The sequence below is a fragment of the Erithacus rubecula genome, assembly GCF_903797595.1.
Source record: "Erithacus rubecula genome assembly, chromosome: 15".
In the NCBI taxonomy this organism is placed as follows: domain Eukaryota; kingdom Metazoa; phylum Chordata; class Aves; order Passeriformes; family Muscicapidae; genus Erithacus; species Erithacus rubecula.
Genome location: NC_136667.1, coordinates 8,680,969 through 8,697,840, shown reverse-complemented (window position 1 = coordinate 8,697,840; position 16,872 = coordinate 8,680,969). Strand labels below are relative to the sequence as shown.

Below are 16,872 nucleotides of genomic sequence, written 5' to 3'. Positions count from 1 at the left end.
GGTGGGCACCTGGTGTCCAGCAAGGGTCACCCCACCACAGCAACAGAAATACAAGGGCTGAACACATGTATAGCTTTATTTAAGAGTGAAATAATTTTCTATAGACCCATGAATTTTTCAAAACGTTGACGACACCTTAGCGTATGTTCTCCAGACCCTGAAAAAGAAAGAATAACAACTATATTTGTGTCATATTTGCCACTAATGCGCAACAGGGCGTATCTGAAAATAAAGATTTTCAAACTATAATTAATTACCCAGGTCTTAATTAGAACAAAATCAAAATGCACGTCCCTAGAGGCAGGCCAGCTGCAGGCACCGAGTGAGATCTGACAGCCCCAAGAGCGACCAGTGCCCACCGCAGCGGCCGCCCCAGAGCTCGGGGATGCGGGAGCAGCGCCTGGGTCCCGCTTCCCCCCGCGGTACCTGCCCAGAGCCCCCAAAACCTGCCTTGGACACGTAGTACTTGTTGACACCCGACAGCCGCCGGTCCCTTTCCATCAGGGTCCACTCGTAGGGATAGCGGGCGATCCTCTTCTCCTGCAGGCACAGAACTGCCTGTCAAGGCCTCGGGCAGGGGCTCCCGAGGGCAAGGCGGGGTAAGGGGAGCCCCGGCAGGGAAGGGATCCCAGAGGGGTGCAGGGCGCTGGGGGATAAGGGCGGCTCCGCTGGGGAAGCGGAGCCTCAGGGTCCCGGATCCCGGGACTGCCGCCCCGCCCCGCGCTGACCTTGCCGCCGTGGCACCAGCGGTGTATGAAGACGGTGGCGATGCCGGGGACGCTGAGGCAGGCGCCCATGATGGCCATGCCGGGCAGGATCTCGTACCACATCCCGCCGGTGCCGGTGCCGGTGTCGGTGTCGGTGCCGCTGCCCCCGCGCCGAGTGCCGGGGCACTCCCGGCCTGCCCCGCGCCCTTCCCGGCCTGCCCCGCGCCCCTCACAGTCCAGCGCGCCCGAGCGGGCAGCGGGAGCTGCAGCGCTACCGGGGAACAGTCCCGTGCCAAGAAAGGAGGCCGTGCTCACGTTCCACTTGGCCCGATACCGCTCTCGGTCCTGGTCCCGGTCCCGGTCCCCGCCGCTGACCCCACCGGGATCAGCGGTGGCGGGCGCGGTGTACGCTGGGAGCGGTAGTCCGGCGGAGGCAGCGGCACCTTTAAGGGACAGTCTCGCGAGAGGCGGCGGTCATTGGGTGCGCGCGGTGCTGCCCGGGCCCGGAGTCAGGATCGGGATCGGGATCGGGATGAAGGAGGACAAGGAGAACGCCAGGCCCAAGGAGCGGCGCGGGGCCTCCTCCGGGCTGGGGGTTCTGCTGGCCGCGGGGCCAGGCACAGGCCCCGCCGCCGGCACGGACGTTAGAGCCAGCGCCGCCGAGCTCGATCGCCTGGAGCGGCCCAAGGACAAGAAGGAGACGCTCAGCAAGGTGGGGCCTGCGCGCCGCCGGGAACGGCGCCCTCCCCGGTAACGGGGCTCACCGTCTGTAACGGGCCCCTCCTGCCTCCGGTAACGGGGTCCCCCCTCTGTACGGGACCTTCCCCCGCTAACGGGCCGCCTGCGGGGTCCTTCTGGGACGGGACGTGTCGGGGGAGGCGCGGTAATGACTCGCCGCCCTGAGCGCCGCTCCTGCCGTGCCGCAGGTGGTGATCCGCCGGCTGCCGCCCAGCCTGACGAAGGAGCAGCTGGAGGAGCACTTGCAGCCTCTGCCCGAGCACGACTACTTCGAATTCTTCGCCAACGACTCCAGGTACGGCCGCCTGCCCAGTCCGGGCGCTCCCGGGAGCCGCCGCTACCGGCAGCCGGCCCCAGTGGCGCCGCCGCCCCGTCAGCCCAGCGCTCTCGGTTTGTGTCTCTGCAGCTTGTACCCGCACATGTTCTCGAGAGCCTACATCAACTTCAAGAACCAGGAAGACATAGTTCTCTTCAGGGACCGCTTCGACGGCTACGTGTTTGTCGATCACAAAGGCAAGTGCACGGTACTCGATAGATGTTGCTGCTTCCCTGCTGTCTGAACTGTGTGCTGGTTGAGTTTTGGAGTGGTGGGTGTCAGCAGCCACGTCTGACTTGTTTGGGTTTAGTGCCTCAAATAACAGTTCCAATACATCTGGAAATACATACATATATAGTTCCAATAATATCTAAGTCCTTTAAAGGAGCTGTTTTGCAGTGTAACAGCACACTGTGTTTGCCTTCCCCAGCCGGATTTGTGCAGCCATAAAGGTAGTGTTCTTGACAGAAGATAAAGCTTTAAAGTCTGCTTGTAATGTGTTGCATTCTACTGTATTTTGTCAAAAATTAGATTTGCCTTAGTTGCATTAACTTAAAATATTCTTTCTTGCACAATGAACACAGAGTCTGTAGGATGAGGCCATTATGTGGTGTGGTGCTACTGAGGTGGCTGAACTGACAGTCATGGGCAGTCTTAAATCTTGTGTGTCCTTCTTGTCAGTCTGTGAATTTGCTGGTTTGTTAGTGTTAAGGTCACTCTCACATAGTGAGAGTATTAAGGTTGTGAATTCTTCTGTCTGTACAGTGGGGTTTTTTTAATTAAATGGGTTTCCAAATACAATGTTTTTTATGCTGTGTAGGCAGTCCCTTCTAGTACTGCATATTTCTTGTGAGACTTAATCTTCTTGCTTTAGACTTGGACTATATAATCTATTTTATATCCATTTCATCTTTGTTTTAATGTATTTTTTCTCTCAACAGGTCAGGAATATGCTGCCATAGTTGAGTTTGCACCTTTCCAAAAAGCTGCAAAAAAGAAGAGTAAGAAAAAGGATGCCAAAACTGGAACAATTGAAGATGGTATAACAGCGAGCTAGTTTGTTTTGCATGTGTAGACTTGAAACTCTATGCAGTAATTTGAATGTAGTGTTTTTACTGTGACACTATAGTTCCACCAATAGGTTGTTTGCTTAATTATATGTGAAGTTTATGAGCATTGCTTTGTCAGCTAGAAATTTGTTAAATATGATTGTCCCAGACAAACATAATACAGCAGCTCATCTGAGAGCTGCTAACTTACCAAAAGGTGGCATATGAACAACCCAACTTAAGTAAATATAACTGAGCAGTGCATGATGCAAATACTTTTCATGCTACAGTATCTCTTCTTTCCCTTCCTCCCTTTTTTTTTTCCCCTTCTCTTCTGTGTAGATCCAGAATACAAGAAGTTTTTGGAAAGTTACAGTGCAGATGATGAAAAATTAACCTCCACTCCTGAAACTTTGTTGGAGGAAATAGAGGCAAGAAACAAAGAGCTAATAGGTATGGAAATCTGTGTACTATAGTTATATTTTCCTAGATCACAAAAAACCAAATACATTTTATAATTTGAAGCTCAGCCTGGAGGAGACGGAATTCTTTTGTGTGCCTGCTTAGTATTTGTTAAACATTTAGGCTAATATTATTCAGTGTGTTTTGTTCTGCTCCCATGCTCTAAATTCTTCTGTAGGAATAAGTTTTAGGTGATGAAGTTCCTTCCTGTTGCAGATGTTTGTTAGCCAGACCAGGCTGTGGAGTGGCTGCATTTCAGTGAGATGCAGTGGTGTTCAAGATCAGTATGTTCCATGCAGGCACAAGTTAAGAGATAGTGTGGTTGGGTAAAATACCACCAAAAAATGATCAGGTTGCTCTTTTTAAGTATCTTACAGGGATCTCTTTAAAAATGACAGTGTCTGGGAAAAGCCTAATGCAGACTAAATGTACAGATAGGTGTAATGGATGCCCTATCAGTATCCTAAAGAAGTTTATAGAATCCTAATAGTTTTCACTGGTTGGAGATAGGTTTGGAGTACTTGTTTCACTGCTGTATTGCTGTATGTGAGAGGAGACAGGCAGGGGAATGTGTAAGGCTGCCTCACTTCATCTAGAGCTTTGTTTAGGTATTGCAGTATTGGATAAGGCAAAATATTTACATTTGTTTTATCTATTCTCCAGCTAAAAAGACTACTCCTTTATTGAACTTCTTGAAAAATAAACAGGTAAGACTTACCTCCAGAATTTTCTTGTTGTTTGCAAGTACAGTTTGTTCATTGTATATTGATACATTTCTGCCCTGCCTTTTGAAGAAGGAGCTTTCACCCAACTTGTCAACTTCTGGTTCATATACTTTAAAGTGTTATAGTTTAGAGTGTTGGAATGGTGTTGCTTTGTGTACATTCTGGTCACAGCAAAATGCCTCTTTTTGCACTGACAAAACAGACTCCATTTTAGTGCTTCCATATTTAGTGCAGTGTGGCTGAGGTCCTTGTAGATGATCTTTCTTCTAGCACATGTTATTTTAACTTCTAGAAATGAAGAAAATCAGAGCTGGGGCAGATTTAACTAAAATTTGAATGATAAAGGCTGAGGCCTGTATTGTGTTTGAGTTTTTTAAGACCGTACAAGTTAAGGCTTATGAGTAAAAAAAAAATATTGTTGCAACATGTTCAGGTTCGCAACAACAGAGGTGACAGGATTTCTTTTATTGTGATAGAGGCAGCTTTGAGGTGAGTTATTTGATGGCTTAAAAAGATGTTTTCTGGTGTAGAGAGACACTTGTCTTTGCTTTTACATACAGAGACTGAGAGAAGAAAAAAGAGAGGAGAGAAGGAGGAGAGAATAGAAGAAAAAGACAAAGAGAAGAAGAAAGAAGAAAATGGAAAGAAGAGGAGAGAAGGAAGAGAAAAGAAGCAGAAAAATTGAAGAAAGTAGACAGATGCCCAGAAAAAGAAAGAGACAGATCAAAAGAAGAACCAAAGATTAAGGTCTAGAACAGTTCTTTATTATAAACTGTTACACTCCCTTTCCCCTATTATTTGTATATCAGTCTCAAAATGTACCTTGGGTATTGTTCGAAGAATCCCATGAGTTTGGTGTTAGTAAATAACAATTTTGGTAATATTCAGTAGTAGGACATTGTAAAGGTTTACATGCTGTAATGTTTCATAGTAATATTTAAGTTTTTGTCACGTGATTGTTGTACATGCTGTGGTAAAAGGATTGTGAATTCACTATGGAATGGAGACTATTTTTAAGCTTTCTAAAACAGCCTGGTTTAGGAGAAAAATTCTAGTTTGCTATGTGAATAATGCTTACTCATACACTCCAGCTTTTAGAAATACTGTGATTTGCAGTAGTTTTTCTTTAATGTTTACTTCTTACTGGACTGTGGTTCCTTTGATGCAATTTCGGTGTTGTGCCAGACAGTATGTATTAGAGTGAGCTTTTTAGTTGAGACTTCTGTTTTCTTTGTAGCTACTTAAGAAGCCTGAAAAAGATGAAAAAGACTTGGAGAGAAAAGAAAAATCCAAGAGACTGGAAAAAGACACTCTGAGGGAGGAAAAAAATGCGAGTAGTGCATCTGCCAAACGATCTGATGGGGAGACAAAAGAAGAGAAGGCAAAAAAGTATTCTAGTACTTGCTATAAATATATAAGTATCTATAACTTTTTTCCTGATTGTACTGAGGCTTAGGCTGCTCTGCCATGACCATATTTTGAAATTCCTTTCAAATGCTTTTTTTCATGAAAGGCATGGGCTGTGTTCTCTGTGTCAGTGCACACCCCCATGGTTACAGAAAACTCTGTGGATTACCTGGAAATTCTTCATTAGTGGACAGATTTTAATATTTTTACAATTTATTATAGAAACTCCACTAAGGAAGCCCATATGTAGGTTACTGCAGCAGGCTGTGAGCACTGTCCTTGCAATGAGATAATTATTATAACCATGGCAAGAGGAGATGTTCTCCAGCTACCAGTCCCTCTAAGTCTTGTAAAAAGTCAAAGTGGAAAATGTAATTCTCAACAGCTTCATGATCTGTTTGAGGTTCAGTTCTGCCGTGTGACAGATAAGGCAGACAAATTCAGATGTTTTTTCAAAGCCAGAATAGACTAAGCCAGCTATGCAAGTAGGAGGCTGGGAAACTCTAGTGGTCAGTGTCCTCTCTGGCTGTCATGCATGACTTGGGCTATCACAGCCTCCCAAAATCTCCCTAATACTTGCCAGTGTGTCATCTTCCTATTGCACATTTACACCACTATTACATTGATCTCCCAACTCTGTTTGATGAATCTTTTGAGCTTAATTTTCAGTTTTGTTTTCATACAGATCAGAAGATGAGTGTGTAAAGGACTACAGGGACCGAGATAGAGATTTTGACAGAGACAGAGAATATGAGAGAGCACAGAGAGAGAAACTGAGGCGCCAGGAAGAGGAGCGTCGGAGGCAGAAAGAGCGCTATGAGAAAGAGAAGGTTTTTAGAAGAAAAGAAGAGGAGGTGAAAAAGGAGAGAGACTTACTCAGAGAAAAGGGAAAGAAAAGTGATATTATGGACTTTACCAGCGGCATGGACAAATCTGAGAAAATAACCAAAGATGATAAAAAAGAGGATACAATTAAGAGAGATCGTATCAGAAACAAGGTGCTGGATTTTTTAAAATTCATGTCTTGATTCATAGGGATCTGTGGTTTTTAGGATAAAAACACTTCAAGGAAAGAACCATGTGGTTTCTCTGTTGAAACATCTCCCTGTTCTGCAACAAACTGCCATTGCTAGAAATGTCCACTAAAATTTGCTTAACAGTTGTATTTTTTGTTACTGTGTAAGAACTAGTCCAAGAAAGCATGGGTTAAATTGCAAGACACTGATGCCATTTTATTTGCTGAATTGTGCCATAGGCTCTCTCTAAGGTGCTGATAGAGTATCAGTAATCTGTGTCTGCTGATCTTATAGGTGCCTGAAAATGCATCTCAGTGGGAATGTGATTGAACAGGTTCCTTAAAATAGGAAACCGCAACTTGCAGAGTATAACATGTCCCCTAGGCTCAAGAAATAATGTCTCGAGTGTAGTTTTATGTACTCTACAAAATCTGTTTTTGCAGCATCACTGTGCTTGTTTTCTGAATCACTTAAGACATTGTCAAGTACAAATGAAACTCTGGGTTTTGAAACTTTGGTGTTGGTCTCTCAGAGAGTGTGAGCTGAACTCAACAGGAAACTCATTACAAATAACATCAACTATGAGCAGTTTTCTTTGTGGTTTGAGCGGGGACGTTGTTTTACAACAGAGACAACCTTTATTTGGGACAATTGAAGTTACTTGGCCACCACTGTGGAATAACTGAACTTAGCCTGGAAAGTTTTAATTTGGGCCATTTCTAATACCATAGAAATGATGCCATAATAGCCCTGAGAGCAGAGAGCTGTGAAGGAGTCTAAACAGTTTTGATTTATTTCAGGATCGCCCAGCAATGCAGCTGTACCAGCCCGGAGCCCGAAGCCGGAGCAGATTGTGTCAGTATGAAGACAGTGCTGCAAAGCCCCCAGATCAGGGAGTGGATAAGAAACAAGAGGGTGAGACCAGTCACACGAAGGAAGAGGAGTGACTGATGTGCCAGCCTTATGTGTTCTGACTGTCTGTGCAGCCAAAGAGCATGTACTACGCAATCCAGAAGTGCCTTCGGAGCGAAAAAGGAACAAAGGAAGAAAAGGGGGCATTGTGCTGTTGGATGTTTCTGGTTAAAGAATCTCAGTTGTAGATTTGGAATTTGAAATGTGTTCTCATTGTAATATTTTCAGTTATTTGAACTTATTTTCCCAGCAATCTAGCTACAAACAGAGAAGAGAATCTTTGCAAAATAGAAAGACTTTATGGCCTTAAGTTTGATAATAAATGAGTTGTGGTCAGGAGGGGATGACACCTGGATCAAAAGCCAGAGCTCTACTCTAAAGCAATCACAGCCAGTGTTGGATGCACTTAAGCAGAGCAATCTTGGAGTTGCCAGGAGTTAACACAGGTGTTGTTAACACAGGTGTTGTGTGGTGCTCCTACATGAGGCAATGAAAGCTAAAGTGTGTCAGTCTAGCACTGAGACACATACATGGCTGGGGTTGTTGAGGTACCAGTGGATAGCAGCCTTTTGGCACATAAGGAGCGAACATCTGGCAGTGCAGTAACCATGTTAGGGAGGGAGGGACCGTCCTCTTCAGTGGTTCTCTGGATAAAGTAACTTAAGTTGGAGTGTATGAATAAGCTGACTTAATAGCTGAATATGTCTTGATAAATTCTCGTGTAAAGTCTCCGTACACTGAAATGCTTATTTTTAATCAAATGTAGCTGGTTTGGACATCCTGTTCTTTTCCAGTATCTTCCCTTCTCTCGAGTCTGAAATGCTTCTGAACTCCTCCCCCCTCGGAACTGCTTTCTCTTCATAACTTGAAGTATTGTTTTACAGCCCAGAACGAGACTTCGCCAGTAGCAGCTCCTCCCAAGCTAGCGAATTTTAGCCATATCTGTTTTTTGTACTAAACCCAAATAAACTCGCACAAACTCGCTCGGCGCTGCCGTCGATCACTGCGTGCGGGGCCGCCGGGCCGGCAGGGGGCGCTCGCGCCCGCCCCGCCGCCGCCGCTCCGCCCCCTTTCCGCCTCCTCGGCCGCCGCCATCGCCGGGACGCCGCGCCGCTCCGCGCCATGGTGAGCCATCCGCGGCCATCCGCGCCCTCCCGCCGCGCCCCGAGCCCGCTTCTCAAAGCTGCCGCGCTCGGGAGTCCTGGCGGGTGGGCAGCAGGGCGGAGCGGCCGCGGAGGAGCGGGAGGGGCCCGGGTGCGGCATTCCCGGCTCCCCGGGGCCTGGCGGGGCTGGGTGAGGGACTGACCGCTGCGCTCTCTTGCAGTCGTCGCATAAGACGTTCAAGATCAAACGCTTCCTCGCCAAGAAGCAGAAGCAGAACCGGCCCATCCCGCAGTGGATTCGCATGAAAACCGGCAATAAGATCAGGTAACGAGCTCGGCTGGCGCTTTCTGAGGAGCTGCGGCCGCGCAGGCTGAGTCAGGCGGTGCGGGCCGGAGGCGGGAGCCGGCGGCGTTTCCAGCAGAAGCGCAGTTTTGTTCTGAGGGCCATGCAGGGATGGTAGAGCGGGGAAGGCCTCTTGAAGCACTCTGGGGCTTCCATGCCCTTTTCTTTTGTAGTGGTTTTGCACCAGTGCTCTGCAAGTGTCCACAGACATTCAGTGATGGTACATGTAAAGTAAAAACCTGTACTCTGTGTGTGAGTTATTTATTCCAGAATTTGTTCACTGGTAGTTTCTTTGTTCCTGACGCTGTCCTTCCCAATACATGTCTTCTCTCATAGCTGCCCCTTTGGGCTCCTGCATGTTCAAGGAACAGTTCCTGAGCAGTTCCTGGACCTCCTCCGAGGTTCGGGGGATGGTGTGTAAGGGAACAAAGGACTTTTTGGATGTGTGGGAAATCAGATCGATAGCATGAGATGCTTGGCGCCTGACTATAGAAATAATTTGTCTTAGTTCTTTGCTTAGTTCTTTGCTTTGTTTGTTCTCAAACATCATGTTTAGGGAAATGCTGAGTTCTGTGACACACTGGGTGTACATGGAGCATGCACAGGGTGGTGCCTGTCCAAGCCCTCTGGTTGAAAACTGCAACACAGTTTTTTTATCTCATACACTCCATCATCTGGGCTTTTAAAGGCAGCAGAACTCTCTCTCTTTGTCCTAAGCAGTAAGGAGAGCAACAGCAGCACTGGCTGGGTCAGGCAGTGATCCAGCTAGGTTCTGTTCTTGTTGCTGCTTGCAGCCTGTTTCAAGGCAGGATCAGTGCTGCATGCACTCAGCTGGATCGTTGACTTCCACGTGCCAGGTTACTGAAAAACAGTTGAAACAGAACTGGGTTCTGTTTCAGCTAAATTGCAGTACTTCATAGTACTTGACCATAGGGCAAAATCATGTACTTGTGTCTGCTGGCAGTTGAGTAGCTGAGCCATGGGTTCTGTCCAAGCTGTGTGTCACAGCAGGCTGCAATTGCAGCGCTTCCTGCTGTGGGAGTGCTGCCATTTTCCTGCTGAGATCAACTCTGTTAACACAGTCTGTGGTTTCACCCACACCGTGGTGAAAGCATTTGTTTTTAACAGGGACAAGTATGTGCTCACTAATTAATGTGTTTTCATGGAAGAGATTCTTCCTTGTGATGTTTTGCTTTTATGTTTAACAAATGTCTGTGTGCACTTTGCTAATTTGCTCTGCTTTTGTCTTAGGTACAACTCCAAAAGGAGACATTGGAGGAGGACCAAACTGGGCTTGTAAGAGAGACTGTCCCAGGAGCTCTAATGAACACTGCTCTTCCTGTGTCAGATCAATAACACCCTCGAGTCATTCCTTCTCTGGTGCTGGACTGCAGTCTCCAGTGTGGGGTTTTTATAAGCTGGTCTGAGATGTTGATGTTAACTGGGAAAATCTTTGTATCTGAAACATGGAGACTGTGTTCTATTAGTGTTCTTTCAGGCATCGCTATGAGGATTGACAGTGCACAGGCTTACTAATAAATATGGACCTGAATGACTTTTGTTTTGAAAATTATTTCATATATATGTGGTGGGATTGTAACAGTAAAATTCACAGTAATGTTAAGTTATATTCTCACTTCATGTGAGGAATTTTGGCAGCTCTTTGGTAGAGCAGGCTCTGTCTCCCTTTTCACTGACTGCAAACCTTCAGGAGCAAAGTACAATTTTTAAAAAAAAGTCAAAATCAGATCTGAAGAAAATCTCTTACAAAATGCAGTACTGTAAAGTAGCACATAATGTCAGTGTACTCCCTAGAATATTAACGTGAGTTTTATTTGAGAGTCTGTCTTGGTTTGACAAGTCAACACAACCACTGGTGCAGCTTAGTATAAAACATTCTCAGCAGACAGGTAGAAATTTAAGATGGGGCTCAAAGGGAGAATTTGCAGCTATTTAAAAAAGGAGAGGGAAAATGGATTAGAGATCTTTGGGTAGTTGGCACTCCAGCTCTCCCCCATGCTGGTATTCTCTGCTGGGGCCTGTGAAACCAATTTACCATGGGGAAGTGGAGGAGGCTGTGGCTCTGCACTCAGTCCTTTCCGTTTGCAGTGCTGAGCTGGGATAGCTGCTCTGGTCAGCAGGAAATCTCTGTTGCTGTGAATTCCTGTTGGTGTGAGCCTGTTCTTGGCTGCAGCAAAGCCCATCCTGACCCAGAGGGCTGCCAAGGTGCTGCTTCATTCCTGGGTTCAGCCTCAGGTCGTGGGTCTGTTCCTGAGAGGCAGCTTCCTGAGGAAGCTTCAGGCTGCCATACCTTCTGTGTTGCTGCTTTTCACACTGAAGGTAAAGAGATGTATCTCCTTCATATTGCAGCTCAGAGCAAATAATGCTGGGCACAGCATGTGCCAAACAGGTGAATATAAGAAATGCCCATCCCAGAGCTCATGAGACCTCTCCTTCCTAAGGTGTGCTGCAGAGCTCTGTCGGTCGGGACAAGCAAGGCTGGGATTTTTACCAACTTCAGGATACTTCAGAGGTATCCTTTAGAGTCTTATCCTGTCTGGTAAGAGTCTGGACTGTAGTTCATCATCTGGGGGAAGCAGTAAGTCACTGCAACAGGAAAGCAGCAAAACAGCATTGCCAGAGATGTTTCAACAGAGACTCACATGCTGCAGCCACTTTGACCTCAGTGATTTTTAAATCTCTTCTGCACTCTTTGAAAGGAGTGTTCAGGAAATAACAGCACTGCTGAGGATTGGAGTTCAGCAAACCTCCTCCAGCTCTCCACATCACTGCTGGCAAGCAGAGCTGCTCATAGAGTTTCCCTGTAATTGTGTCTATGGGGATCTGTACGAGGAGGAAAACAGTCATTTTATGGAAAGTTTTTTCCGTGGCATTTGTGGGAAAACTTTCCTGAGCAATAGATTGAAGAATTTATTACTATTTATTAGAAAGTCTCCCTATTACTATCACAACTAATATTTTTATTAGATGGAAGTAGCTTCTACTAAGAAACTGTTTTGGAAAATAACCCTGTGTACTATTTTCTCTGATTGAATCTGCTTTTCAAACTGGACATCAGGGGATAACACAAAGTAAATTTAGTACAAATTAAACTTGGGTTAAACTCAATCTTCAGCAGAACCTTAACCAAACAAATATCTCTGGGTTTGATTGTTTTCTGTTGTCTGTGGCAGCTCTCTGCCCTCTCCTCCCTGTGAGTAGGAATCAGGAAGCTCTGCAGAACTGGGCTAACACATGATAACTGAGACATCAGCAGAAGCTTTAAAGAAAAAACATTTGAATATTCTAGTCCATTGATTTTGGTGGATATGTTTTGTTTTCTGAGTGCAAAGCCAAGTTAAAGCTGATTGTATAATTGAGCAATATTTTTTTTAAATGAAAACGAACTGAGGGAGATGCAGGGATGGGTCACTAGAAGAAAGTCTTTTTTTTTTTTTTTTTTTGCTCAGTGGTAAAGGACCCAGCCAGGGCAGGGTCTGGCATGTTCAGGATGTTGTAACACATCTAAGGAAGCAGAGTTCTGGTCCTGTTCTTCCTGAAGTCCCTGCCTACTTTGTCTCAGCACAGAATACAGGGTCAAACCCATGATCAAAAAATGGGTGGGGGGATGGGGGAAGAGCTGTCTTTAGAGGGTTTTGGTTATCTCTCAAGGGGAGACAATTACTGGAAATCATTTTGTTGTATTTAGGTGCAGCATTTGTCAGCGAAATTTTACTTCCCAATGGAACATTTTAAGTCCACGTTTCTGGGTGGAGCCTGACTAAGCCACAGGTACTATTGCCAAGGAAATGGCTCCTTCAAGGAAATTCTTATTAATTCCACTGTTTACTCTGTGCCTTACCCAGAGGAGGATGTAAGAGCCATCCTGTGCCCCTTCCCTGACAGCTGCAAAAGGGTAACAGAAGACTAACAGGTAAAAAAATATTTTGTCAGTCCTGTCTTCTCAACAGCACAATGGTTACCAGAACTTGACACCAGTGCTGTTCATGGAGTTTGTGCTGGCTGAGCAGACTTGTGAGAAGCTGCTCTGCTCTCCCATGGCATGGACGTGGCCACAGCAGTTCTGGAAGGAGCTGTATTGCCAACATCTTCAATCTATTAGAGCTAAAGCATTACAAGACTTGTAGATCAGGCATTCAATCTAGTTCTAGTGTGTTTTGTATGTGTCTGCTGCTGACCTCAGGGATTAAAAAGATGTCCAGGCACATCTGTATGTCCACCCAGGCACTGGGACTGGGCATTATCCAGTCACTGGATCCCTGTCCACTCATGTGGAGGCTGCTCTTCCACATGTCATTACTGTAGACTGGGTTACTTTGGTGTCCAACATCATTTCAAAACACAGTCTGAATATAACTGGAGTTTGCTCAGGATCTGTGAACCCCCCCAGGTCACAGGAAGTTACCTGTGTGTCTTTGTGTATCTTTCTGCATCAAGATACAAATGCACCTGTGTAGCCAGGCCAGATCACCTTGAGTCCCTTGGTCACCCCTGCAGGCCCTCTGAAAGGCAGCTGGAAAGAGACCACAACTGCCCTCCTAAAGGAGTTGCCCCAGCACAGCTGCCTGGGGAATAGAAACTCCCCAGTTCCTGTCTGAGAAGCATTTCTCAAACAGGACTGTTATTTAAGGGTATAGGGATAGTCTCGTGCTGATGAGAAAGAGGAAGGGGCTGTTGTTTTTCTGAAGATATTTTGAAGCAGTCCTTTGAGAATGTAAAAAAGCAAGTGGAAATCATCAGGGCAGAGCTCCACTTGGTGAACAAAACACAGAGAGGCGAGCAGAGGCTTTGCCCTTTTAATGCAAGACATACACGCACTGTTATGCTGCTGCAGCAATGTTCATCAGTTTCACTTTTGAGCATGATCTCAGTAGCAATAAAAATAATCTCAATCTCATAGCCTTCACATATCTTTTCCACAGTTTCTGAGAATGAATCATCTAGAGCTATTCCTGAACTCTAATCCCCACAGGAGCCACCACATGCTGCCCTCCTGGTGTCCCTCCTGCCTCCTTTGCTCTGGCACCCATTTCTAATGAGGTTGAGCATTTCAGGCTTCCTGGGATGGGGATCTCACGAGAAGGCCTGCCAGTGTGAGTTGTTCTGCACTTTGAAAGGCTTCTCTTGGCTTGGACTCTTCTCACAAACAGGGCCCTTAGCTCTTACTGAGAATCAGCTTTATAGTCAGCTGTCATAAACAAGCATCATCCCAGAGAAGGTGCATAGGCAGAGATCAGGGGATCTCACAGGAGCTGGAAAGCATTTGCAGCATGGGATCTACACATGGTGGGTCAGCATCCTCCTGTGGGCATATGGGGTGTTGGAGCAGCTCCCCTCAGCAGAGCTGACACGTGAACCCCAACCATGGGGATCTGCTGGGATGCAGCAAGGAGTCCCCATCCACAAGGCCAAAACCCCCTCTGCAGACAGGCAGTTTTTGGGAGGGGCTGTCCCAAAACACTTGTTACTGCACCCAGCGGCCATTGGGATGCTCCACACACACACCAGAACAGCCCCAAAAGACCACAAGACCCAGGGTGGCCATGGCACCATGGCTTAACCCTCACTTGGCTGGATTTTGAGCACCCAAGTTCCCAGCTCCCTTCAGGATTTTCTGGCTGCTGTCCAGCATGGGTTTACTGGTGAATGGAGCCAGGAGAGCTTCAGCGCTCATAGAAGAAAGCAAATGCCTGTCTAACAAAGCCTCGGAGGGTCGAGAGGCTCCAGGAGTGCTGGGCTTTTCCCTCATTCCCAGAGTCCACAGAGTCTTGCCCTGCCCCAGCCTCTCTGGATGACTTACAGTTGTTGTTGGTGTTGTGAGACTGCAGCTGGACCAAGTCCTCCTCCAAGGCCCCTGCCAGCTCCTTCAGGTCCCTGGAGGTGTCTGCTGGCAGGTACTGCCAAGCCTTGCGCCCGTTGTGGTCCCTGCAGCTGGTGTCTGCCCCATAAGCTCCCACCAGCACCTTGATGAGCACCTCGTGTCCCTGCAAGGCAGCCAGGTGCAAAGGGGTGAGCCCACCACTGGCTGTGGGGATGTTCATGTTGACAGGGTAGCCTTTCTTCTGGGCATGGGAGATGACCTGGATGAAGCTCTCATGGTTGCCATGCTTGGCAAGCCAGTGGAGAGCGGTGAAGCCTGTCACAAAGTCTCTCCTGGTCAGCAGGCTGGGATCCAGGTCCAGCAGCTTGATGATGCTGTCTGCATCACCCTCTGCCACCGTCAGCAGCCACGCGTGTTCCAGGGGATCAAGGACAAGGGGCAGCAGATCAGGGCTCTGCTCAGGCTTCTGCTCTTGGTGCAGCCCTGCAGGAACACTGCTGCTGCTGGATGTCTTCTTTGCAGTGGCAAACCGCATGGTGCTGCCAGGGCTGTTGGTCTGCAGGAGGATTTCCTTCAGCTCCTTCCTCCGGGTACTGCTGGGGCTAACCGAGAGCCTGCCCGAAGCCCTACCCCAGCTCCCCAGACTGTGCCTGCCCCAGTCGATGTTTTTGTTGGCGTCCATCCTCTGCAGCGTATGGAAACGCTCCCTCCTCCCCAGGGTGGCTGCCCAGAGATGGGAGCTGCGGGCCTGGCCGCCAGCTCGGGGCTGGTCGGCATCCAGGAAGGAGAACCTCCGGGAGATGCCAGCTACCTTCTGCTGTGCCAGGCTCTTGTCCGGCTGCTGCCGGGCCATGGCGGTGCTGTCGCAGGGCTGTCCCCAGCTCTCGCTCCGCAGCACTCACCGCGCGCTTCCCCTCCCGGCGCCAGGCGAAAGAAGAACCGATTCCGCACGGCGGGAGGGTATGGCGGCGCTCCGGGGCGGTGCAGGTGACCTTTGGCCACGCCGTGTCCATGGCTGCCGCCGGTGCCGGGCACGGCCGCAAACACGGGCTGGCTCTGCTCTGCCCCCGGGCACGCTCGGCTGCGGCGGCACGGGAGCGCGCCCGGGAATACGGGGAATGTGTGGGAATACGGGCAAAGAATGGGAATACGGGAGGGTGCAGGAATACAGGAGGGTGTGGGAATACAAGGAGCCTGCAGAACCGTGGTACCTGATGGAGGCACGGGAGTCCTGGGCAGCTCAGTGCTGACATTACAGCAGAAATTGATGAACTGTATTCTCCTGCCTCTTGTTTAGCACTGCTGGTTCAGCATTAAAACCTGAAGTAGCCAAAACCTTAGGCCGTAAGAGCTGACCAAACATAAAGTTTTGATAAAATGATGCTGCTGACAAAGCATTATTGGAATTCAGCAGCTATGAGCAGAATGGAGATGATAAGGACCAAGAAAACAATCCCAGGAGAATAAAGTAACATCAGGAGGCAGCCAGCCCAGCTCCAGTGAAACCCAGCAAGAAATCAAGATACTGCCAACCAGAATTTAGTGTTTGTCTTGCATTGGGTGATGTGTGTCAGTGGTATAACTGAAAGGTGTGAATTGGAGTAGGGGCAACTCTCTGGAAGCATAAGCTTGAGCTGTAAGGAGAGAACTAACAAAAGATTCATTGGAAACATTCACTTGAACCCAGCTTTCCTAGCAGGGTCCCAGGTCAAACCCTGTTACATTGTCTGGGATGTGTAAATCCATGACACTGGTCCCAGGACACTTCCTCTGACCCCAGCAGCACCCCAAGGCTGTCCCATTGAAGTACTTGCCTTACAAGCCCCCCCTGAAATATCCCCCTGTGAATGCAATGCTTCTCCTTGATGCTGTGCTCAGGTTACTGCTCCGAGAGGCTGTGTTCCCAGTGGCTGGTGGGGCTCTGATGTAAGGGAGACCCAGCCTGGGGCACTGGTTGGGTCCTTGCCACCCAATGTTTTATCCCCTGTGGAATTTGGCCTTCCTCTCTTGCTGTGATTCTCCTTGTAGCATAGTCCATGCCTGGCATTGCTGGCAGCTGCAGCCTCCAGTAGTCCATACCCTAATTTTGTCAGAAATCAGGACTAATTCTTCTGCCCCAAAAGCTCACAGTCCTCTTTGTACCAAGAAATGTCTTATCCATGCTCTGACACCCATGGCTAAACTGTCACCAGGTGGTTTTGCAGCTGCTCAGGAAGCTAAAAAACACATCAGCCCCTTGAACCTTTTTTCTC

At 47.8% G+C, this 16,872-nt stretch overlaps 3 protein-coding genes across 3 annotated transcripts; 2 read left to right on the top strand and 1 right to left on the bottom strand.

Annotated features, from left to right (window-relative positions):
* The first annotated feature begins 767 nt into the window (after window positions 1–767).
* On the top strand, window positions 768–8,314 carry UPF3B (UPF3B regulator of nonsense mediated mRNA decay). The gene is given in 11 exon segments (XM_079318515.1): window positions 768–1,419; window positions 1,634–1,740; window positions 1,852–1,958; window positions 2,703–2,801; window positions 3,153–3,263; window positions 3,936–3,979; window positions 4,558–4,598; window positions 4,600–4,744; window positions 5,235–5,386; window positions 6,090–6,402; window positions 7,221–8,314. Coding segments are annotated over 11 exon segments (1,917 nt in total). The 5' UTR covers window position 768; the 3' UTR covers window positions 7,368–8,314.
* On the top strand, window positions 7,221–10,334 carry RPL39 (ribosomal protein L39). Its single transcript, XM_079318525.1, has 3 exons — window positions 7,221–8,457; window positions 8,657–8,760; window positions 10,030–10,334. The coding sequence occupies exons 1-3, from the start codon at window positions 8,455–8,457 to the stop codon at window positions 10,076–10,078; spliced, it is 156 nt and encodes a 51-aa protein (XP_079174651.1). The 5' UTR covers window positions 7,221–8,454; the 3' UTR covers window positions 10,079–10,334.
* A 3,228-nt stretch (window positions 10,335–13,562) lies between these two features.
* On the bottom strand, window positions 13,563–15,710 carry SOWAHD (sosondowah ankyrin repeat domain family member D). The gene has a single exon (XM_079319066.1). The coding sequence runs from the start codon at window positions 15,471–15,473 to the stop codon at window positions 14,463–14,465; it is 1,011 nt and encodes a 336-aa protein (XP_079175192.1). The 5' UTR covers window positions 15,474–15,710; the 3' UTR covers window positions 13,563–14,462.
* Window positions 15,711–16,872: the final 1,162 nt, after the last annotated feature.